Here is a 25758-nt window from a genome sequence, read left to right as displayed (position 1 = left end):
TCTAACAGCGTTACTTGTTTTTCTTTGGTTGTAGTTTTTTTTTTTTGTTTTTGGTTTTTTTTTTTGTTTAAATGGGACAAATGATTTGTTGCTATACAAAGAGAAACTCAGGTCAGGAGGATGAAACTGAAAATATAGGTAGAACATAATGTTCTATTTCCCAGCAACAGGGTCTGGAGAGAGAGCAGAATAATACCTCAAGTGGACTGGTATTTATCCTGCTGTCCTGGAAATAAATAGGAATTTGAAAGAAAAAAAGTGATTACTGCAATTTTCAGAGGAGAGTTGATAGAGGATTGGCTTTGTTAAAGGGCTGTTGTCTGTGACAACAGAACCTGAATTTGCATGTGGGTGGGTCAGGCACTGTGGCTTCTGATCTCCTTGATGTTCCTATTTCTATTTTTAGCCCATCTGGGCCCTTTGTCTGCTTTTCTAGTAGACTCTTTTCCAGTTTGTTGTGTGTGAGAAGCTATTCATCTTCTCTCTATACTCAGGTTAGCCTGATTCACTGCATTCTAGACTTTCTCACCATGACATTTTTCTATAAGATCATCTATTCTCCCAGCAGCTTGAGATGGTGGGAGCAAGCTGTGATTTATGTACCTATAACTCTATTGATGTTAATGGCTAAAAGTATTAGTAGTATTGTACCTTTCTTACTTTGGGTAGCCTTCAATGCTTTCTTTTATTACTTTCAACTGTTCTTTTATTTTTCATCCCCACATTCTGTGCTTGCTCACCCTGCACATGATCATGTACCAACAGCCCCATGTGGTGAAAAATTGTGTATTATGCTTAGGTGCGGCATGAAAACAAGTGTGTTGCTCCTGAGAGGTGCCCCTGCTTCCACAATGGAAGAGAATATTCCAAGGGAGAAACTGTGACTAAGGACTGCAACACCTGGTGAGCCACTGGGTGTTTTTTTCTTTTTAAGGGGCTTTGTTTCTGATAACCAAATATTGTTTGCTTTACAGATCTCTCTTATAGAAAGATAGTTTTTCCAGCACAGTAATTGCACAGACAGCACATTCCCTTTGCATGTTGCATAAAGATCCAATACAATTCCTTGCAATGTCTCTACCTTGTTCCCTACAAATTGTTGTGTGTCTGTGCCACTCCTTTGTAGGCACTAGATAGTGGATTTTGCAAGGACCTCTGTGCTTTGGGGTGGGAGGAAGAGAGCTTTGCTGTTGTGTCTCCCTTTTTGTTGGCTCTCTGGGGCCCTTTAAATCAGCCCTTTTCTGCCAGAAGGGCTGTGATGCACCAGCTATGAGAGGAGCTCTTCAGGCATGTGATAAAGAATTAGGAAGAGACAGGGTCAACCTCTTATATCTTAAATGAGTGCTCTATCCATTGATATATTAAAAATGATGAAAATAGATGGGAAACTGGTACTTTGTAAGAAGAGAAGAGTAAGTGGTCTGTGTCTATCACCATTATCCTGCTTGGTTGCTAGAAAAGGATTTATAGGTCCAAAGGGGAGTTCTGGGCTGCTCAATCTGCATGGAGGGAAGCCCTCAGCAGGGCTTTGGTAAAGTACAGTGGGCCATTTTCCTGCACAGCACGTTGGCTGGACTGGCGGTGCTTTGTTTTCCATGTGTATGTGGGGGAATGATAGCTCTTTCCTTCAGAGCTCCAAGAGTCCAGGGTGTAGGACATTCAGTCAGCAGCAGTGTGAAAATTCTGGGGGTGTTTTGAACTCAGACTTGAGAACCTGTTGTGCATTCTAAATGTTCCTGCCCAGCTCTGTGGCAGCCCCTGGAGCAATGTTTGTCATCCTCTCTATGACTGGATAGAGTTGGGTCAGAGAGTCAGCACCACTGGAGAGTCCCAGGCTTGATTTTTTTTTAGGTACACTGCTCTTTGAATGACAGTGATTTCAAGTTTTGCATTTTTAGCTAGTGGGACTGCTCCTAATTATTGTTAAATTAACCTTGGATGAAGGTTTCATGTGGAAATATTCACCTCCCAGTGTTTTGTTTCATTTCATTACTTTGCAGCTACATACAACACTGTGAATCAATGTACTGTAATTAAACCTGTGGAAAAATTGGCTTGAAAGGAAAAAGATGGAGGAGAAATTGATGGTTTTTGTCTAGATATATATTCTATAACCTGCTTACATTGCATTTAGGTAAAAGTGCCTCAGCTGAAAAACATGCACCATGAAAATTTTGCTGAAACAAGAGTACAGCATGAAACTCCTCAGTGTTAAGAAATTTGCAAGATTTCTCACAATAACCATGATCAACCTTTTTATTTTCAATTATTCTTGCGATCTTTGATCTTAAAGTAGTCATAACCATGTTGTTTCATTCTTGTAACTGCCCACTTAATTCTGGCTATACCATTGTAAATTATATTTCCACAAATGCATAGATTTTCCTTCAATATCTGGGTCAAGGAAATGTTAGAAATCAGACTTTTTTTTTCATTGATAAAAAGTTCTTCCTCAAATTTTCAGTTTTTCATGAATGTGAAAGTAAAATTGGAAACAAGGTCCCTTCAAAAATGTCACTAGGGCTTTTTTGAACTATGTGACTTTGAAAAGTTTCCTGATAGTTCTCAGCAAATATCAAGTCAAATGTCATTTAGAAAGTGATATAGGAAATTACTATTGCTTTGAGAATTAATAAGGATTGAGAGTCTGCATTTTGGAGATCGAGATCTTCCTTTTCTTTTGTTTTTTTTTCTTTTTGTACTGCTGTTGCAGGAGTTCTCATTCTCACTTGTTCTTAGCCAGATGTGAACACCTGCAAAGGCAATATATGAGCCAGAGGTGTCAGATTTGGCATTTCCATCTGACTTGACATATGGGAGACCCTAATTCATGAACAACGGAATGTCTCCAAGCCTAAGCCAGTGGCAAACCTTCTGTTATGCAATGTACTGGGAATTCATTGTGGAGCTCAATGAAAACTTTGGAGTCACATTTGTGCAACAGTGCACAGCAGAAATTTACTAATCTGAATTTAACCACCCCACGTCCCTTATAATCTGTCCATGCTCATATTTATAAAATCTTGCTCTTGTCTAACTGTTAGCAGAGAATTATAGAGGAGAGGGGGCAAGAGGTTTCATGTTACTGAAATTTCATTCTTTCAAGAAAGTGTTTTGCACAATATTTTTATTGTAAAAAGAATAAAAAAGATTAAATAATATCTATGCTCAGGTTAAAGCATTATTAGAGAACTCAGTTCAGTGCCTGGTTTTTCCTTTGGGTAGCAATTTGATTTTGGGAAAGTACTTCAGGATTTTTATCTCTGAGTTTTTATGTCTGTAAAGTATGGATAAAATTCCTCTTTTCCTGCCCTCACAGGGCTTGATTAGAAAATTCCTGAGGCAGTGATGATGTTCATCTACATTCATGGATCATTTAGTAGATGAATGTTTTGCCAACCTCCAGCAACATCTTGCTTTTTAATTATTAAATTATTATTAGAAATTGTGTCAAATGGTATTCTAACTCTCCACTGATTTTTGATTTTATTTTCTCAGTCTTTTGCTAGTTATCAAATCAATTTATTTCACTGATCAAAAACCTGTGGATGTCAAGCAAAAGTTCCCTTTCATATTTACAGCTTCTGTAGTGATGTTGTGGTTCTTCAGGATACCTCTGGAAAAGGGAAAGAGTGATGGATGCTCTGTTTTGCTGAAAGGGTAGTTGGAGCAAAGCAGCATATCCTATATAAAATTCTAGCATAAAAGAATATTCCAGCAGACTCTGTCCTGACCTATTTTGTAACAGGGAAATTCAAACCATGCAGAGTTCTACACAGCTAGTAAGAAACAGTGAGAAAAATCCCATATTCATTTAATCTTAATGCACTATTTGGATTTATGCACCCACTGCTAACAGATGCTGATTTATGTTAATGAGAGACTCTCATCTGGTGGTAGAGAGCTCCTGGAGGCAGAGACTGTGGCACTTTCACTTTGCCTGAAGCACTTTGCATTCTCTTGCTTGTTATTTACATTGAAATAAGGACAACTGTCACAGTCCCCTTTTCTGTTACAGCGTGTGCCAGGGGAGGAAGTGGGAGTGCACCAAAAAGCTGTGTGATGGCACCTGCACTGTTATTGGTACAGCTCATTACTTGACATTTGATGGATTGAAATACAAGTTTCCAGGAGACTGCCAATATGTGTTAGCTCAGGTAAGAGCATGTCCAATGTCTAATGATCATATAAAGAGAGTTTCACACCAGGTGAGAAACCCACTGTTTGGATAAATCACAGTTAACTATTTCTAATTACTAAGCCAGATGTATAGTAGAGAAGAATAGAGCTTATTAATATCTTCAGAGATGTTTTGAGAATTTTGAAGAGTGCATTGTGTTCTATAAAAATCAGGCTGTCACATGTCCAGCTGGCCATCTTGAACCTTATGAGAGTACCTTGGTACAGAGCAGAGCTGTCTGAATCTCTCTCCAAAATGGAATTGTGGCTATCCATAAAATCAATGTTTTCCTCTTTTTCTCTTCATCCTGTAGTGGTAGCTTGCTCTCTGGCTGAGTGAGGGAAGGAATGCTCAGCAAACCTTCTCTAAATGCACCCAGAGCACAGGCTCTGCCCATTCCCTTCAGCATGGTCCCTGTCTTGTTCCATGCACCACCTACCTGAAATCCCCTGACATTTTCCTCACAGCAAGAGGAGAGGGGGATAAAGGCAGAGCACGCTTAAACCAACTTTTGATTTGTGGAAGCAGCTAGAATTTAGAGTTAGCTAAGATAAAGGGTCATCTACATGCAAATTATCACGTATTTAGAAATGCCTGTGCAAACAAGGATTTATCTGAAAATTTGGTCTAAAACTAGATGGATTCACTGCTGATTGGTAACAACAATGTTCTGCAGTTACAGTGTGATGTGTTTCTTGGGTGGGCTACTATTTCCCCCAAAGAGTCCTCAGGAGGCACAGTCTCCTTGCAGTTCTCCTTAGGGAGGAACCTGTGATAACCTGCCTCTGCCTAGGTCTTTGAAATATGCTTCACCTTGATGCTAGGTGGATTATATGTTTGAGGAGCAATTGCTTTGCCACTGAAGAGAACTTTGTGTAAGGGCCTTACAGGCAGCAATACTATATGCTAGTACAAAACTGCTTAAAATGGAATTTAGATCTCTTAAATGACAGACACAGAGAGCTTAAAAGGTGTGTACTGAAAAAAATGAACACAACCAAAAAATAAAATCTAAAAGACCAGAGAGATATGAGTGCTCATATAAATGTAATATGAACTCTCCAAGGATCTCAGAAACATTGGACTTAACTTAATGTATTTATTTTCTTCTGTCTGTGTATTCACATAGGCCCCGTGCCCATCATGCATCTTTAAATATCACACATACTGGAACATTGTGGGTTCTCCCTGCCAAAAAATACTCTCTAAATTATGCATGTGTGTGTCACTGGCAGAGTGTGCCTCACCCTTTAAGGGATGGAACACACGAATATCAGTGCTAAGCATAAACTAAATGAGCATGGGAACAGTTGGCATACCAATTTATAGCCTATTGACCACAGATTACACAGTGTTGTTTAAGGCTTCTTTTTTTTCTGTGTTTTATCTGTATGTGGTTTTTCAAATAATCTGCATTACTGACTCATTGATTTTTTTTTTTTTTTATCTGATAGGATTTCTGCCAGGGTAACTCTGGAACATTCCAGATCCTCGTTTCAAATGAAGGTTGTGGCTTCACAGGACGGAAGTGCGCCAAAAGGGTTATCATTATGTATGCAGGAGGAGAAATAGAGCTGTTTAATGGAAATGTATGTACTCTTTCTCTTTCCTTCCTATTTTTTTAGGAAAAGAATTTCAGGTTGCTCAATAAGCTGAGGCATGAATGACCTCACACTCAGGAGTTCTTGATCATAAATGAACAAATTAGCAGGATTATATTTATCCATTTTGCTTCCAGAGGTATAATACTATTTTGGTATTTCTGCTTGATGCCAATCAGTTTCTCTCAGACAATCATAGAATGGTTGTGTTGGAAGGGACCTGAAAGATTACCCAGTTCTGCGCTTCCAGCTCTGGGCAACCTATGCCAGGGCCTCAGCACCCTCACAGGGAACAATTCCTCCCCAATATCCAATCCAACCCTGCCCTCTGTCAGAGTGAAGCCATTGCCCCTTGTCCTGTCACTCCTGGCCCTTGCCAAGAGTCTCTCTCCATCTTTTGTGCCCCTTTAGCTACTGCAAGACCACAATAAGATCTCCCTGGAGCCTTCTCTTCTTTTTTTCCAGGCCGAACTATTCCCACTTTTTCAGTCTATTTTCACAACAGAGGTGCTCCAGCCCTCTGATCACCTTGGTGGCCTCCTCTGGACTCATTCCAACAGCTCCATATCCTTCTATTGAGCACCCCAAATCCTTTCTAAACATGGTTTGTCAAAACCTGTTTCCAGCAATTTGATTTCAAGGAAGGGCTAAGAAATGACTGACCTGTGGCTAGTAAAACATCAGAGCTAATTGAGCAATCTGAAGGACTGAGCCCACATGCACAAAAAAGAAAAGAATCACTGCTCAAACAAGTTGATACTGAAATGTCAGCTGTCCTTTGCCCTGTTAAATTGCTGGATGGATCATCCACCTGGCTCTATTCTTCTTTTTCTTCCCTTTTGCTACTAACAAAAATGTAAGAATTGACCAAGAAGCACTTCTACCCTCCATGTCCCTTCCCAGCAGGAAATGAGCTTTCCAGAGAGCAGAGTTCAGCCCTTTGCCTTGAGCCCTGTAACAATTCACACTGCCTGTGAGCTCAACCATTGCAGGGCTGCAGTGGATTATTGCTTCACTTGCTGCCTTTTTCACAAGCCCTTTGTTCTGAGCTGGCATCTGGACCAGAGATTTGCAAGAATGTTCCCAGTGAAATGTGAAACCACTCTACGTTTTGTTTTGGGTTAACAGACAAAGCTGTGCCAGGTTTGCAATTGCCTGCAAATTGCCACTGAGCCTTGGCAGGAACATAAAAACATTTATTAAAGGTGTCTGTGTAGTGCACCTTGACAGCACAGGATCCATGCAGGCTTTTGGCTGCTCCAGGAATGAACACAAGACGTATTGGTTGTCCAATTATTTACTACTACTGCTAGAGAGTCCCTGGATTGGGTGAGGGTGAATAGCAGTGCAGGGATCATTCCATCCCTGCTGGACTTTGTCTGGAAGCTTCTTTAGGTGACAGATTTTCAGAAAAGCTGTGGTTTCATTTGGATACATAAGAAAGGGCCAGAAGAAAACAGCAGGTGATTTAGGAATCCAGCAGCACCAGCATCAGAGAGTGTTTGGTTCCTGAGAGAGTCTGTCATTGTAAGACTTATCTCTGTATTACAACACTGTCCACATGATTCTGAGTGAATTTTTAGTTGTCTTTCCAGAGAGTTTTTCTAGTATCTAGAACAGGTTTGCTTAGAAATAACAGCAACCAAAAGAGGCACTAAGGAAAACCAACTGATATGTAGACTCTTAGGCAAATTCTTATTCAGTTATGACTTTCTGCACTCTTTTTTCCCCAAGAATCCTTAGAAGCAAGCAGAAGAATCAGGTATTTTTTTGGCCATTAAAATGTTTCAAATTTAAATTGTTTTAAGATGGTATGTTTTGAGAGCAGCTTCTACTGCTGCTGGTAAATGGGGGTTTAATTGACATGTTACAGTTCTGGCTGACATTTTAAAAAAATTGAATAATTTTTGCTTTTCTGAAACAAATCTGCAAGTTTGCAAGGTCAAAAGTTTATGACTTCATGGTTGGGCAAAAAGCCTCCATAAACATAAAAATTCTGTAATTTAGGTCAACCTCCCAGCTCAACTTTGTCCTCTTCTGTTTTTTGGAACCTTCTGAATTTGGAAAGACAAAGACTGTTCTAGAATTTTAAGTGGTCGAGTGACTGTACTGTGTAGAAATATGTTGGGCATAGGAAAAAGTTAAAAAGCTTTCAGTACCTAAAATATCTCATATATTCCCTAAAGTCATTGAAGATCTTCTTTAGGAAATCCATGAAAGATTTAAACTATATTCTCTGGAATAAATGTTTCTGACAATAACTCAGAGATGAAAAGAATTGAATTTCTGGGCTTTTATTGAATTAATCAAGAAAGAATAGTGGGTTAAGGAAATATTTGGCCCTCAAAGTAGGGGAATGGGTAAATGCTTTCTGGGCTCTTCTTTCTCCCTTACATTAATTGCTATTTGTTACTGCTCGAAAATTTTCATCTGCTTCTTCCAGAACTAAGCAGTTAATGCATTAATGGTGCCTAAAGTATGAACCATGCCACAATTTTCCTTCCAAATGTGGTTAATATTCCTATTAGAGTTCCCATTGAAAGGGGATTGTGGTATGAAAGAGAGCATTTTAAATTAATCTCTTAAATTCTTGGTAGCTGGAGGCAGTGAATTTGTAGCCAGATGGAAAAAGAAAGAAGCACACAGGAGAAGGGAAGGTGATGGAAGAAATTATAGACACTGAAAGGAGTCTCTGTGGATTTTTCCTGTTGGTGTAGTTGGCAGGGAAGAAAGTCTTTCCTGACTCCAGAATAAGACTGGTCTATCAGAGGCCACTGATATGTGTGATCCTCCCAGTTCTCATTACACTGGAACCAGAAGGACAGAATTGTTAAGTTTCATGAAAAGCTGAAATAAAAAAAGCCCAAACCAACATGTAATTATTCAGTGAGCCAGTGACCAACTGGTAATTCGTTGAGTATACCCTCTCTTTATCAGCCCTGCTTCATATGTCGACATCTGTGTGTTATACCCTGGGACCACATTCAAAGACACTGGAAATGGGATGAGGTTGAAATACTGTACTTGTATCCCCAATTTCTGGTTTTCTCTGGAGCTTGGGATGGTGTATGGAAACTCTCTGGGGAACAGCATGATTGGAAGCACCTGTTAGCATGTCCCACTGGGAAAATCACTTATCTTAAATTAGAGACATTGCTGATAGCACCATGTGTTTTACTCATTCAGGTGAACATCAGGGTACCTCCTAGGGGTGAAAATGATAATTTAGATGTCATCAAGTCTGGCCGTTATTACATCATTTTACTGGGCAAAGGCATCACTGTGACCTGGGACCTGGCCATGGGAGTCTCCATTATCTTAAAAGGCAATTTCAAAGTAAGTGGTTTTTGCCTCACTTCTTATTCTCACTAAGGAATGCACTTAACCTGTCCCTGGGGAGTAGCTTTTTATATACATATTTTTTAAATGCAGATTTTCACTGAGTATTAGGCACTTGTTCAAAAATTGAGGGGTTGTTGTTTGGCTGTTGTTTGGACCAAATCCTGGGTCATTGGAGATGAGTTAGGTCAGAAAGGATGGGTGCTGTGGGGTCTCAGAATAACCATGCCTTGCGTGATTTCCACTGCATTCAAGAAGAGCAGCACAAGGATCCAAATTTACTGGTGATGGTGATAGGGCAGTGATCTCCAAAAATAAAATGGGATTGTAAGGACACATTCCAAACACTGATTGCTGATTAGAGCAGTCCTGCTTTCTGAAGTCCTTGGGGGAGAGCAGGGTCCTGCTTTCAGCAAAGTAGGGTGGGAATGGGAGGTGCACATTCTCTGGGAGAGACTGTGTCTGTTTTAGTGGCCTTGGCAAGGCCACAGGTAATTCAGTTTTTAAACCTCATGGCATTAAAGCACCAGGGTAAAGACTTCTTAACAAAACCCTAAGCTCGTCTACAGATGTAAGATTAATGCTTTCTGTGTTTCTTTCCCTGCAAGGATCAAGTGTGTGGTCTGTGTGGAAATTTTGATGGAATCCAAAACAATGATTTGATCAGCAGCAATGAGCATCTTGAAATAGATCCAGTTGACTTTGGGAATTCTTGGAAAGTTAATCCCCAGTGTGCTGATGTTGAAAAGGTGATTGTCAATGAACTGTGAAAATTAATTAGTGTGGATCACAGTATCACTGAAGAGTGGACAAAGAGCTTTGAAAGGATTAAAATTAAGTAGAAATTAACTCCTTCCCCCATGTTTTTGCCAAATAATATTATTTCTTTAAATCTGGTAAAAGGTCAATTAGCTTATGTAAAGCTTCTGGGCTGCCTGGCTTCAGAGGAAGGTTAAAATAGCCAATTCGTATGGTAGAGACTGTTCCTACAGTTATCCAGCCCAGATGCTTGAAATCCAGCTGTCACTGGAAATCTCATTTTAGAGTTTAATCTTTAAAAAAAGCTGTAATTTTCAGTCAGAGGAGTTTAGATAAAAATTGCATTTTTCCCTATTCAAATTTCTGTATCCCAAATCTTTGCCCATGGAATGCACAGGTTAATTTATTTCTGTATTCTCTTTTTTTTTTTTTTTAACAAAGAGCATTCAGTTTTTATTTTCAGGTTGGGAAGACTTGAACGGAAAAAGCAGGATACAGGAGGTGATGGGAGTTATTGCCTATTGCCTTATTGCTCTCTACCATTGCATGTGAATTTTGGGAGGGTAGCTGCTTTCTGAAAGTGTTATCTATGTCCTAGTGCTGGAAATCTCTTGAGGTACTAATTATATTACACATAAGAGTCTATTTCCTATTTTCCAAATACAGAGTTTTGAAAGAATAAAATTGAATAATAAATTTGTATGTAGCTGACAAATAAAGCCCAAAGTATTTCCAAATGAAATGTGCAAGGAAACACCTTGAAAACAACTTGTTTTGACGTTTGTAAAACAAAACATTTCATTCAGCTGATGCTTTTTTTTTCCTTGAAAATTTGTCCAAGTAATCATGGGCAGGTGGGTGGAAAAAGCTTTTTTAAGATCTTCTCTTACAAGATTTAAATTAACAGAAAAATACACTGAAGCCTTTACTCTTGATCATAGGAAGTCTTCTGGGTTAGTTGCTAGTTATGTGCAAGTGTGACATAGCCACAATATTACCTTGCTGAATGTCACTTTTTGTTCATTTGACTTGGTTGAAGTGCAGCGAAAATTTGCAGTACTGAGGAGTGAAGCCACAGGGTTAGGCTGAGAAGGAGCAGCCTCTCATTTCAGTGTGATGGGCACAGGACAGGACCTGCAGGGTGTTGCTGTGTTAAATTCTGTATCAATACTGGTGCTCCTTGTTCTTAGATAAATTAGATGGGAGGAGGGAAAATTACTGAGCTATTTCTATTCAGCAGCAGCCTCGGGTATTGTTTGCTGAAATATGATAATATTTTTAGTCTCATGGACCTTCTGAGGAATTATGGATGATCATTTGTCAGGATTGGTGTTTGGTACAGTGGGTCTTCCTGTCATCTAAATGCCCGAGTTAAAACTTCAGGGTACAAGTAAGAGCTGGAGAAAATCGAGGAGGTGATCTGCTCTGCTGCAACAGGATCTGTGTGTGTTGTACAACAGGTTGAAACTTTACTCAAACAATTTCCTTTGCTAGTGAGTCTCTTTCTTCAATTTGAAAAGTCCCAAGGTCCTAAAGACAAGACTAATATAACCTCTCCTTGTCTCTCACAATATTAAGCCCAACCTGGAACAGACTTTGATGACTCCACTGTGTAATGGAAACGTAGCGAAGCAGGTGATGGTAGAAACATCCTGCAGCATTTTGTATGGAAGTATCTTTGAAGAATGCACAAAATTGGTAAGTATTGGGTCACGTGTGTCGCATTCTTCAATGCTGCATGGTCTGTGCTGGCAACGATTACAGCTGAGGGAAAAGGTGTGCTGGTGCTGACAGCACATAGCATTTGGTGGAGGCTGGCTGGTCTCATCTCTCACCTTGTCCTGTAGCTGATGCTTTATGGGAAAATGCACCTCTTAAGCTGTGAAGTAACTTTCCCAAGGGAAATTTTACTGTATAGTCCAGAGACTGCACATGAAGTGTGTTGTGGAATATTTGTAATTTTTTTCTTGTATGTACATATATATACACAAACAACAGGATGGGACTACTGGAGCGGCTGTCTTAAAGCTTTCATTCCATCATAATCATCAATCTTATTTTACACAGCCAAGCATGGGAGATGGAAACAGCTTCAGCTGCTTACAACAGCAAAGTTCTCTTAGTAATGTGGTTTTTTAAAAGCTTTTTAGCCAATAGCATAATGTGAAAAGCTGACAAGTGTTTGCTTAAGCCAGTTAATAAAGCTGCATGTACATCTTGCTTTGAACAATATTTGCTTATAATAGCTTAAAACCAATGGATAAAGGTTTATTATTAAGCTTACATATTTCTACTATCTTGCTTAACATATTTTCCTGAGGTCGGTCTCTACACAGCTCATGGTTTTATTGTTTCTTGATCTTGTATCTTTAACTTTCTTGCATTTCTCCATCCTGAGATTTGCTTTCACACAGTTTTCTGAGAGTTTTATACCTTTCCTATTTCCCACAAAGTGGAACCTAAGAGCTGAGATTTGAGGGAAGGGGGAGCTGAGCCAATGCAATGCCATTCAGACTGTGTTATACCCAAGCTGCTGCACGAGAGGGATGAGGACAAGACTTAAAAATATTAAGTGATCTCAAACTTCAGTTTTGCTGACATAATTTGCGCTGATTTATGTGGCACCTTGACCCTTGACAAGTGGAGCAGCCAAACCATCTGGAGATTAACGGTGTGTACAGGAAGGAGATGAAGGGACTCCAAGTCCTGTGCCCTGTGTTTCTTCTCTCCTGTAGGTGAATCCAGATCCCTACGTTGACATTTGCCTGTATGACACTTGTGCCTGCGAGTCTGTCGGGGACTGCGCGTGTTTCTGCGACACCATCGCTGCCTACGCGCACGCCTGCGCGCAGAAAGGGGTGACTGTTCACTGGAGGTCGCCCACTCTGTGCCGTAAGTACACAAAACCTCAGGCAGGGCTGGCTGAAAACCTGCCAGGTTTTGGCCCAGGCTGGTCAGATTTAGCTCTGCTGCCGCTGACACCCAGAGAATTTCATGTTAATGGGACTGGGCTAGCAGCTCTCTCTGACACTCCCACCCCCTGTTCTATTTCTGGCATTCCATCAATTAGGGGATGTAATAGCCTGTGGTACAAATCTAGAGGAAGAAATAGTTTCAGTAATATGTATCTAACGTGCGTTAATTTATGGTTTGGGGTTGTGTTGCTCTTGCTGTTATCAAACCTAAGAATTTCTGGTCTAGAGCAAGTGTTTAATTGTGTGAAAAACGATGTTAGTGTGAAGAGGTGGCCTGCCCTGATTGTAGTCCAACAATAATGCAGTAAAAAAAAAAATCTTTATTTAAAAGTGGAAATCTTTCTAGATGTGTGTGGTTCACTTTGTATAATGTTTGGTGCCATAATTCTGAGAGGCATGGTGGATATACACTCTGGTTTGAATTTTTTCTTTTTTTGCCTCTGATTCTGTCTTGCATAGCACAAAGCTGTGAGGACCTGAATAAAAAGGAATTAGATTATCAGTGTGAATGGAGATATAACAGCTGTGGACCTGCTTGTCCTGTCACATGCCAACACTCCCAGGCTTTGGAGTGTCCTCTGCAGTGTGTGGAAGGGTGCCACGTACACTGCCCTGCAGGTAAGTCCATCTTTTGATTTATTTAAACAGCCTTTTTTCTTCTTCACAGGTTCACTGATGTGTTTTTACCACAATTCCTTACTGCCTGAGGAGGGAGGTGGTTGGGCATCTCAGTTTGGGTTTGTGAAATGGGCACAGTGTGTGGAGGGCATGAAGTGGTGCCAGAAGAGCAGGATGACCCCGTGCCAGCAAGGATGAGAGAGGATGGGAACAGCTTGATGAGACTGGAGGATTAGGGGATGTGTGGGAACAGAGATTGTTGACTCTGTGGTTAAAGTAGAGTATGAATTTGTGCTGGAAATTGATAAAACGCTCTGCTTCAGAGTAGCTACAGCAGTGAAACCCATTGCCTTCACCTGCTTATTGCCTCCAAGATGCTCCTAAGAGTGCCCAGCTGGCATCTTCCCATGAGCTTCCAGCTAAACTATTCCAACAACCTTGTAGAAAAGGGAAAGGAAAAAAATACAGGAAATATGGGACAGAGAGAAAAAAGAGAAGAAGGGAGCAGAAGGCATTTAAAGACCCCAAGTAACTATTTTGGGCCCCAGTATTTCTGATCAGAACAAGGTAGAGGTTAGGGGGAGAAATAAATATTATACACGTGAAATGGAAAATGCCATTTTCCTGTGATGTTACCAATACCCTGACATCTTCCATGCTTTGTTCTAAAGATACATTTACCTTCTGGCTTTTGAAGGCTATACACTGGGTTTGGTGCTTTCAATATCTAAATAAAAGCCATTATGAGGGAAAAAGATACTTCTCTCTGTCAAGTTGGCAGTGGCTGCAGCACCAAGCAGATTACTCAGGAGGTTTGAGCCCACCTCAGAAGCACTGTTTTGTTTTTAACCCCATGATTAGTTTTACAGTTCATGATAACTGACATCTTTACACTGCTCTGCTGTTTTGAAACAGGGAAAATACTTGATGAGCTGTCCCTGGATTGTGTTGCTCTAGAAGACTGTCCTGTGTGTACAGTTGGAGGTGACAGGATCCCACATGGAAGGAGAGTAATTTTGAACAGAGATGATCCACAGCACTGCCAATCTTGGTATGATGGGGTTGTGCAGGGAATCATCATCCCTCTTGTGTAGGATGAATGGTCAGGGATGAAGTACATCCTCATGAATGAGTTTATAGATGTAACTTTGAATATACCACTCAAAAAGAAGCTTGGAAACCATCTTTTATGTCAATATCCCTTCACAGAGAACCCAGAGCTGAAGTTTTTCAGTGACAGTAATAGGGATTATAAGATGTCAATTGAATTGCAAGTGAAATCCATAAATTCCTTTCAAAAAAAGGCCTTTTCCCATGTGTAGGTGGCCCTAATGGCTTCAGATGTTCCACTTCTTTTTGTGCAATGTGTGATTCAACATCAGTAAAGCTGTCAGACTACTTCCTTCTGCCAGCAGTAAAAAATTCCTGTCTGTAGAGCAAAGTCTGAATGTGCACTCAGTCTAGAACTTACTGAGATTATTAGCAGTTGGAATTGTGTCCCATTACTGGAAAACCAATTTCCGTGAGATATTGAGGTGATACCCATGGTCTGATCCTGCATACAGGAGTTTCCAAATAGGAATTAAATGAATGGCAGGGATTGTGATGCTGTGCACCAGGCAGGATGAGGGCCTTCAGCTGCAATGCAGCAGACACTGTTTGCATTTTGTTTAATGCCCCATGGCATGTTATGAAAATTTGTCATTCTCTGGATGTCTGTACCATGGATATTTTCAATAGTGACTTATAATGCCATGAATTATGAAAATTTGTCATTCTCTGGATAGCTGGACATTGGATGGCTATTTTCACTAATGACTTATAATGCTGTGTTTTCCAACTTGTAAATTGATCAGATTTAATGGAAACTGAGTTGTAAAACTGCAGCAGCTATTAGATCAGACTAACACCTTAGCTCCAAGTGCTCTGAACCTCACAGAAGCTCAGAATGGCTACAAACTTAAAATTCCTGATCTCTAGCCAGGGCTAGTGTGCAACTGAGCTATAAACCCAGGACATGAGACTGTTAGGCTGAACAATTAAATACATACTTTTTAACAATATACGTGAAGAGCTCTGAATTCCACCAAAAGGTCAGAAAAGAGTCTTCTTAAATGAGTCTCTGTTCTCTAATTTTTGTAATTCTTAATAATAATTTATCTTAAATGTTGATACACTGGCTGCTGCTCACAAAAGATTTCAGAACATTAGGAAAACTTACCTCACTAGGGAAACATCCTTTTGCATAGCTGTCACCTAATTTAGATGCCTACACCATCTGTACAAACAATAGAAAATATTGGACAAAAATGAATTTCATAGCAAACATCCAAAGGAAATTGGAAACTGGAAGAGTCTCGTTCATATTAGGATTAGAATAATAAATCTTTTGTTGCTGTATGTTAATGCCAAAAGTAGCTGTGCATTCTGCAATTAGGAAGATGCTAAAATGAGCTTGAAAAGAATGTAACACTTAAATGAAGAGAACTTTAAACAAAGGTGCCACTCGTAAAGTGAAGTTATTTTCCTGGAAAATGGCACCTTCTTCCAGTATTGACTCATGTAGTTTGTACATCCTGGATTTTCTCTGGCAGTGAAATCAAGCGTTTTTTCCTGGTTGCTCTTTTGTGACCTTTTCCTACTCTGTTCCTTGGACTGTCCAGTACGACAAGGAGAAGAATATATGGACTGGTTCTGTTCCACCCTGTGCCTGAGAGCAGTCACGTTCTTTTCTCTGAGAAGTGAAGCTGGTCAGAGGGCTGGAACACCTCTCCTGTGAGGAAAGACAGAGAGAGATGGGATTGTTCAGGATGGAGAAGGCTCTGGGGAGATCTTATTGTGACCTTTCAGTGCTTCAGCCTGTGAGGAAGATGGGTACAAAGTTTTTAGTAGGAGCAGTTGGGGCAGAACAAGAGGTGATGTTCTTAAGCTGAAAAATGTTCAATTTATATGAGCTATGAGAGAGATGTTTTTTACAAAGGGGTTGGTAAAACACTGGCACAGGTGGCCCAGAGAGGTGGTGGATGTCCCATCCCTGGAAATATTTAAGATCAGGCTGGACATGGCTCTGAGCAACATGACCTAGTTGAAGATGTCCCTCCTCATTGCAGGAGAGTTGGACTACATACACTTCCAGCCCAAATCCCTCTGTGATTCTAGGAAGTAAAGGGAAACATGCAACCAGGCTTTAGAGAGGCAGAAGTGTTAAAGCCTTGCTAAAGATGGATGAATTATAAATTACTTCATAAAAGGTAGAGGGTGACAGAGGTGAAAAAGCTCATGGTGGTGCAGAAGGATGAATAGTGGAGAAGGCAGATAGGGGAGGGAAAGAAAATTGGGAGCTGAGATGGAAAGGGAAAAATGCACTAATGGGATGAGTGGAAATGGTGAGGGAAGACATAGGACTAAAAAGAGATTACATCTATGGTTGAAATAAAGCATTTAATATGAGAAACTGGATTGAAAAAGAAATTATGGTAAATAATAGGAAGGTAAAAGAGACATAAGAAACAGTGGAGGATGAACATGAGTCAAAGCTGTATCCAAACCAAAATGAAACCAGGAAAAAAAATACCACCAGGAATGTAGAGCACTTTAGAGGTAGAAAAAAGATTGTTAATTTCAGTAAGGCCCTGCACATAGCTTGCTGAGTCATATCAGATGTAAAACATCTCTCCTACTCTAGGATTTTACTTGGTGTTAGCTGCCTGCAGTTTGCCTCATGTTTTGGTTCCTTGTGAAGCAAACCAGATCAACCAGTTCAGTCCACCAGTGGCCTGTAGGTTGATGTACTGCTGAACATCAGTGGTTCCCAAAGAGTTTCCAGACACAGATTTATCCCTTCTGTCAAAGACTATCCCAAGGAGTTTCCTCTGACAAACACACCGTAGCTGGTCATGTTTCCTGGATCTGAACAAACATCCATTAACATAGGGGATTTAGGTGTTCACTGCCATGTGGGAAGTTGTGGGGAATTGGGGTGAGGGGGGAAAAGAAATTATTCACATCGTGTTTTGGTTTCATTGTGGTTTTGAGATGTTTGATTTTGTATTGGCATTCTTTGTATTATAAAGTGTGGATGACTTGTTACAAGCATTGCCTTTTACACTTAAATTTGATGTTTTTCTGATTTGATGATTTTTTGTAGTCTTTGTGAAGGGAAGAACTTAACTTGTGTGGCCTGTGAGCCCATGGAGACCCTAACTCTGACAACACCTATTCCAGAGGAGGACATTGAGCTACCACCCAGTGCATACTCATGTAGCAAGATGATGGACTTGGCCTTCCTGATCGATGGCTCCAATAAACTCTCAGAGGAGGACTTTGAACAGCTGAAGACTTTCATAATTGGCGTGATGAAAAAACTCCACATCTCCCAGAAAAAGATCCGAGTGTCAGTTCTGGTGTATAGGAAGGGTCCCACTGTCTATCTTCACCTTAAGGATGTCAAAACAAAATCCCAGATGAGAAGAATTGTCCAGAACATAATATACACAGGTGATGAAGAAGCATCTGTCTTTGAAGTCTTTAAATTTACTGCAATGCATGTGTTTGGAAAAACAGAAAGGACCAACGCTGCCAAAATTGCAGTGTTATTTTTAGCAAGCAGGCCTACCAAAAAAATCCGTGACTCGTTTGTGTTTTTGAAGAATAGAGATATCACAGTAGTACCCGTGGGGATTAAGCCACATGTCGATGTGGGCCAAGTCAACTTCATAGCAAAGGCGTTTCCAGGTAGCAGAGCCCTCATAGTGAGCAATGTATTGGAGCTCATGGATAATAAAGATTTCCTCATTGATCATCTGTGTGATCTTGGACCTGAAGAAAGTCTTCTGTTGCCTGCTACATCTGCTCCAACCATATCCAGTGTCTTATTTCCCCCTTCGGTACTCACAGCCCCACCATCTCTTTCAGAAAAGTCCCGTCCCAACAGGCTGGATATTGCTTTTATTGTGGAAGGCTCCAACAAAGTTGGGGAGGAAAACTTCAATAAAGTCAAGAGGTTCATTGAGAAGGTGGTTACAGGAATGAACGTGGGACAGGAAAATATTCACATTACAGTCATGCAGTATTCAGAGACTGTCAGTCTGGAGTATTCCTTTAGGGAAACACAGTCAAAGGAACAAATTATTGAGAAAGTGAGGAGTATACCCTACCAGGGAGGAAGGGCTACCAACACTGGCAATGCCCTCGATTATATTTCCAAACACACATTTGCATCAGTGAATGGGGGCAGGCAAGATGTTCCTCACTTGGTATATATGGTGTCATCCAGTCCTTCCACTGATGTTATCACACGACCTCCCAGGAGCATAAATGTTATTCCCATAGGAATAACCCCCAGTGCCAACATCCAAGAGCTCAGAAAGATCAGTCATCCTAATGACCCAATTATCTTGAATAGTTACAACAGACTTATTGAAGAGGCACCTGAATTAGTGCTGCAGACATGCTGTTCTCATAGGACGAGATTTTGGACCGAAATCACAGGTAAGATTGGGTGAATTTTCTGTGTGATTTCATCTTTTGTCTGTCAGGTCTCCTCCATTTATCCTGTGTATCACTGGAATTTGGAGGGTTCCCTTATCTGGTTTAGTGTTGTGCTGCTGTAAGCCAAGCAAGGACTGTTTATCTTCCCTGAGGGCTGAGGATGCTGCCCCAGTCCAGCAGAACTGACCCCAGCCCTTGCAGTCTGTTTTCTGTAGGCTCAAAATCCTTGTGTCCTTTTGTCAGCAAAGTACAGCAGCTTTCATCCAGGTTGGATAGTACCAGAAGAAAAATATTCTCCTATCTTTATAGTTTTTCTTCTCTGCTTAGAATAATGTAAAATTAGATTTCCTCTTTTGTGAAGAGATATTATTGGGTTTTTCACATACTTTTTTTTCCTTTTGTTTGCTTCGGGGTGAGGAGGGTATTCTGTGTTTTTTTTGTTCATTTTTGTTTTGTTGGTTTGGATTGGTTTTTTTTTTTTTCTTGTTGTCATCTGCTGTTGGTTTTTGTTTTAGTCCCCTGAGAGTAAAACAGATTCAGTAGAAAAGTAGGAATTGAAATATCCATGTACTCCACTGGATATGAATCTCAAGGCTTTCATTAAAGGGGCATCACTTGTTGTTTCAACTGGTCATTATTCTGCTTTGTTTTCCCAAAATGCAACTGATTCTACCCTTTCTTCTCCTACCACATTAGCAGATGTTATTTTTGGTTATTATATATAAAATAACTTTTTTCCCCTCCCACTCTCACCCTCAGAGTTGTGCAACAAACCCATGGACATCATGTTTCTTCTGGATGGAAGCTCCAATGTTGGAGCATCAGAGTTTGAGGAAATGAAAAACTTTGTCCAGGCATTTATTGGAAGTGTTGTGGTTGGTATGTATCTGCCTTTCAGCTCAGACACAGAAAGATGTTTTGGATTCTTTTACTTGTAGAGGACAAACCAGCTTCTCAGTGGAGGTTTTCCAATTCTTAATTTTACTCATTCCAATCCCTCTAAACACTGACTGCTCAATGTTTATTTACTGACGCATGTGGGATGGCTGACACTGTATATCCTGCACGTATGTGAAGGGATCATGGGGCACAGGGAGCAGTTCAAGACATTGTGTGGGTTGTACCAAGTCCATCTGCATGCCAGGGGCTACACAGGATCCTGTGTTTTCCCAACAGTATTTAACAAACACAGATTTTTTTTAAAAATCAGAATTATGTTCTTTTGATCCAGCATTAAACCATTTGTATGGAGCAACTGCTGTTATTGGTACTGTTCATACATATTTTACAAAACATTGATAAAGAATCATTGTGCTCTATTCATAAATATCTTCAGTAGGAGGTCATGAAGAGAAGTACAACCAATCTCTATAAGCAACGTATTGCCCGGTTCAATTTTGGAAATCTGGTATTTTTTAACTATCTATATAAATGCTCTGTTAGCAGTTTTATTTGTACTTCTTACATAATGTATAATCAGTGTGTCAGAGAGCAGCATAATTTGGAATTTCACTTTATTCCCCTTTACAGGTCAAGCTCCCTGGATTCACTTTGTTCCATGCACATCACTTCAGTGCTGTGGGAGAGAGGGAATTGGGAATGAAATGATCCAGGGGGCTTGGCCCATCTGACAGATGAGGTCTCAATCTACTGCTTGTGCAAAACAGGGTGCATGCTAAAAAAGAGGGAGATGTTTAGACAATTTTAAAATGGAAAAGGAATAATACTGAATGGAGATCAATAAAATGAAATTCTCCAGTTACTGTCATATTGATTTGGGCTAAAATACTGCATACTGACTCCTGATAGAAAAACAACTGTTTCCAGCAGTATACTTGCATTTTTTTTTTCACCAGGGAATAGTTCAGTTTTGATCTTTTCACACTCTGATGGAAAACCACTTTCTAGTTGTGCCTAATGTAAATCACAATGTCAATGTCTTCTTTAGATTTTTTTTTAAGACATTCACATGCACTGCCTAAAGTGTTTATTTTCTGCTTCAGGCAATTCTTCAATTCATGTGTCGGTTCTCCAGTATGCCAGGGAAAATAATATAGAAATTTCATGGAACATGCCTCAGGAGACTGATAGGCTTGTAGAGATGGTGCAATCCATTCAACAAAGGGAGCAAGGTCCTACCAGACTGGGTGAGTAATTTTGTGAATATTGGTGTTTAAAAAAGGGGGGAACAAACCCCCAAGGAATGCTAAATACAGGCTGGCTACAAGCACCAATTTATGCCATTGTGGTGGCACTTCTTGTTAAGGTTCAACCTCTTGTTATGGTTCAATTTTCTCTATTAAAATGTACTTATAGGTAACACATTTTATGGTTTGTCTTTAATGTATTTTGGAAAGAAGCCTTGAAGTGATGCTCAGTATTATCTTTCAAGCAAGCAAAGTATAATTAAGATGTAAGGACTTTGATCATTGACCTTTCAGTGCTGGTTAGTTGATTAGACATTTAGGAGCAGAGCTGCTCATGCTAAATTCAGGAGCTGTCCTTGCCAGATGTTTGTGCTGAGCCAGTGTAACCCATCTGGTTGAAAAATAGCAAAAGAAGTTACATTCTGTGTTCATCCAAGTTGTCATGCTGGTTCCACAGGGACTTGGGCTGGCACAAGACTGGGGATGGTGCCAGGGAACCAGGAACAAGGATTGCATAAGGCAACACCTCAGCTGAAGAGTTACTTGTGAAATGCCATCTTCTCTTACAGGCAGACAGGTCCACTTCAGTTTTCATGTGCTAGAACATCAGGGATTTTCCACTGGGTCTGTGGAAGCTTGGTGCACACACAAATATCAATTGCAGGGTTTGGCAAAAAAATGATTCTCCTCCAGCATCTTTCACCAGATACCCTGCAAATTTTGTTTTTTTGGATTGGGACCACATTTACTCTGGCAGCCACCTAGCATCAGGATCCTATAAGAATTGAGGAATACACAGATTTTTGGTGTCTTTGGACTATAAAGAGTTATTTGTACAGAAAAGTGCGAAGTAAAACCTGACTTCCATAGTTCGCAGGAGGATTAGCTCTGATTGCTTTCTCAGCCTGGAGAAATAAAAATACCAGATGGCTGATGAGACTTCTATAGGCTCGTTGTGGGATGAATTGTTGCATACAAATAGATAAGTTTTGTGAAGCCTTCCATGTAATGTGTAGAGAAAGCCACACGGAACTGCAGGATAAACAGAGCAAACACGGCCTTTGGGAGATGAAATGGGAGAGGCAGCCACATGACATCCTCGTTAGTGATTTGTTTATGTCTCCTCGGAAAAGGCTCAGAGGCTGTGATCAGGGATGTGGTATAATGAACCAAAGTGGAATAGAGTAGAAGTAGTTCCTCCCAAATGAAGTAATGAAAATAAGTCACTGCGGTGCTGTCCTGCTCCTTGTGATGTGTGTGAATGGCTGGCTGTGTAGGAGACAGCATTCCTGGGAAGTGCATGGTCACTCAGGCCCTTCTGTCTGTGCCTGGGCCTCTGGAAATGCACTGGGAGCTTGACAAGTGTAGATGGCCCAGTCTGGATGCTGCATTTTCTTAGGAAATCTTTTCTACCCTTTGCTTGATCTGAATTTACCAATTAAAAAATATCACTGCTATCAGATCAGAGCTGTTTATTTTATTTGCACTGACTGTCCTGTGGTAGAAGAACAATTCAGTGATATCTTTATTCCATCTTGATCCAAATTGTGCTATTTTAATCCACAAAGCTCTATGTGCAGAGGGCAACTGTTGCTGCCACTGCAAAAATCTTACTGTAGAAAGCATTCCCTTTCCTGCATCATTTTGCCATAATTTTACCATAAAGAAACTCCGGGAGAGAGATATTTTAGTTGTAAGAAATAATGAAAAACTACTGAGTATGTGAGGGCATAGAAAGAGCAGCCTATACCACAAATCTTTCCCATGCTTGTGCAGCGGGGCCATTCAATAACATCAGGCAAATTTTGGCTCAAGTAACCTATCAGGAAGCAGCTCTGGGGCTATTCAGACATCATGAAATCATGTACAACTTCACATAAGAAACAACTGGAAAAAAAAGAAAAAAAAGAAGGAAACTAGCTAAACACTAAAGTGATGTGTGCAAGAGAACTGAGGATCACGTAAATGTGTCTCTGTTCAGCATTTGTGGGTGTTTAGGAGAGTCACAGGGAGCAGATTGAGCAATCCCTACAGTAAATACTGCTTAACACTTTATAAAAACATTATTTTGCTTCCTTATAGCCCTAGTAAAAGTTGTTCATTTAGGCTGACATTTTCCTGCCTCAGCCTCAAAATTTAGAGGAAGTATGTTCTATGTGGCTCAGCTGTATAAAAGCATTTTTAGGGAAAGAAATATTTCCCCTCACCCCTCCACCTCACCCAGAAAAAAAAAAAAATCTTAAATTTGTATTTTTCCTCCAACTTTCCATCACTATTAACATGTTTGATTAGCAGCATTCAGCTTTGCTGTCAGGATTAAGAAAGCATGTCTGTCTTCTAAACCTCACCTGTGGTTTTGGAAGCAAAGGCCCCCCATAGCACTTTTCATATCTCTCCCCAAATGATGCACTCTATACTGACTTTCCAAAATCTTGCCCCACATCACCCAAGGCCAGCACCTGTCCTAATTGGAGGGCTCCCACCCACTGACAGAGACTTTCAACTGAATGTTTGTGGGTTAAATGAGCTCCTGGTGGGAAGTCTGGGTTCATTGCAAACCTAAGAGTAAGAGAAATGCAGAGGAGAGTTTTTTAGGGACTGTTCCATTCAGTGGTGTTGGACTGACAGGTTTGGGCTGCTCATGAAAAGTTCAGCACATGTCAATCAACGTGTCTTAATGCCAAAATATCAATATTCATGTACAAAGAACTGACCACTTAAAGCACTGTGGGATCAACTTTCAATAGCTGATTTGTTTCAGGATTAAAATAATCTTCTATTTTCGGTGAAAAATCCCAATTCAGTGCCAAGTGAAGATCCTGATACAAAGATACAATTTCAGGATTTTGAACCTGGTCCATGGCAGGGGGGTTGGAGTGAGATGATCTTTAAGGTCCCTTCCAACCCAAACCGTTCTGCGATCTTATGATTCTAGGATTATCATGGTGGGAGTTGTTCCTGGTCAGACAGGTCCTTGATTAAATAGTTGGAGTCTGGAATACCCATCATCAGACAGTGTTGGCTGCTTCTGTATCACTTCAGGTTCTGAGGAACCATTCCTTTTTTGTTTCTTTCCCAGGCAGCTTTCAGGACTTGTGGCTGATTGAGATCTCTGCTTTTTTTTTTGTACTATTTTTGGTCAAAACGTTGCAGAAATGTTAGAGAAACCACTGAGACCACTTAAGGCGCAGATTCACAAGTTCCCAGCAGGAACCTCCATCTAATTGGATTCCCCCCACTGTCACAACTCCACAAACCCTCAAGGGGCTTTGCATTTCCTTGTATCAGACAAAATTAAAAAAATAATTGCAAAGGTTGCTCTTAGGAAGGTTTTGCTTTCCCTGAGGTATTCACCAAAGCATTCAATGTCTGTGTGTTCCACATTGGCTAATTCTGGGATGAATCTTCGTTTTTATTTCTTGGATATATTTCAAATATTTCTTGGGCACCTTGTGCTCATTCAGTTAATTCCATGATGTCCATGATTGCTCCCAATTCAATATTTGTGATTCAGATTAACATGCCTTTTTGCACATTTTAACTCTTCCACCCAAATCATTAATGAAACTATTCAATAAGGCAGAATCCCTGTAGACTCCTAGTAAACACCTCCAACCCTATTCAACAGATTGTCTTTTGTCCTTAAAGCGTGTTTGTGTCCATTGAATCAACTTGCAGTCCTTGCAGGAACCTCTGTGTGAACCATTCTGAGTTGTTACTTCAGAATACAAGTCTAACTTTAAAATCCATCAGGTGTCAAATCAACCAGGAAAAGGTTCTTAAAAAGCCAGTTCTGACTTTCAAAATTGTGACATCAAATGTTCATAGTCATTATTTAATGATTATTCCATTTACTGGAATAATTTAATAATAAATAATTTAATGATTATTCCATTATTCCATTTAATGATTATTCCATCCTGAAGGATGGGGAGAAGATGCGTTTCTGTGCTTGAAATGATTGGTCTGTCCTTTCTAAAGTATCTTCTATGGTTCAGTTGGGGTTTTGTTTTCTCTCTTCATTTATTTTCATTTTTTTCCCTGGGCATGCCCAATGAGTGGCAGTCATACCCTGCTGACTGAGCTGGAAGGGTGCTGGGGGCTCACCACCTTTGGAGGGCTGAGGAAAGGGCTAAAATGGCTGGAAATAACCTGGGCTAGAGGAATGTGTTCCTGCCCATGACAGGGAAACTGGAACTGGATAATCTCTAAGGTCCCTTCCAACCCAAACCATTCTGGATTGTCTTTATGTTTTCATGAACACTATTTCCAGTCTCAATTAAGCCTTGTGCATGGTGTTGTTTAATTCAGTGTAAATACTTATATTGCCTTTACTGGTATGAAAATGTCAGGTTCCTGTTGTGTTGCAGTCTCACAGTATGAAAATGTTCAAGTTGGTTGCTTTTAGCAGTGAATAGTTTTTATTGTGACCTCTGAGGGATTTGGTATTTTCGTCCGTGGTGAGATGGAGAGACAAAGAGCTGAGAAGTGACAGTTTCCAGCTTGGGATGGGGACTTTGTGAATCCCTCTAGCAGGACAAAAGTGTTCATTTGATCATGTCTTCAGACACCTGGCTCTTTTCTCTAGAGCTGGCTTCAAAATAAAGGGACAAATCCAAAGAGTTTTTACTATGCTAAATCCAATTTTC

General features: G+C 40.3%; 1 protein-coding gene across 1 annotated transcript in view; it reads left to right on the top strand.

Annotated features, from left to right (window-relative positions):
* Positions 1 to 25758, top strand: part of LOC116995813 (von Willebrand factor-like) — a 120754-nt gene that overhangs the window by 48873 nt on the left and 46123 nt on the right. Inside the window, exons 19-30 of the mRNA XM_033058812.1 lie at positions 800 to 903; positions 4019 to 4157; positions 5635 to 5769; positions 8968 to 9117; positions 9729 to 9869; positions 11458 to 11577; positions 12615 to 12771; positions 13314 to 13472; positions 14388 to 14523; positions 17620 to 18962; positions 19722 to 19841; positions 20966 to 21109. Of these exons, the coding sequence (XP_032914703.1) occupies positions 800 to 903; positions 4019 to 4157; positions 5635 to 5769; positions 8968 to 9117; positions 9729 to 9869; positions 11458 to 11577; positions 12615 to 12771; positions 13314 to 13472; positions 14388 to 14523; positions 17620 to 18962; positions 19722 to 19841; positions 20966 to 21109 (2848 nt within the window). The remainder of the gene's footprint in view (positions 1 to 799; positions 904 to 4018; positions 4158 to 5634; positions 5770 to 8967; positions 9118 to 9728; positions 9870 to 11457; positions 11578 to 12614; positions 12772 to 13313; positions 13473 to 14387; positions 14524 to 17619; positions 18963 to 19721; positions 19842 to 20965; positions 21110 to 25758) is intronic.

Source organism: Catharus ustulatus, chromosome 4 (genome assembly GCF_009819885.2).
Source record: "Catharus ustulatus isolate bCatUst1 chromosome 4, bCatUst1.pri.v2, whole genome shotgun sequence".
NCBI classification, from domain to species: domain Eukaryota; kingdom Metazoa; phylum Chordata; class Aves; order Passeriformes; family Turdidae; genus Catharus; species Catharus ustulatus.
This window is presented reverse-complemented; position numbering and strand designations above follow the sequence as displayed.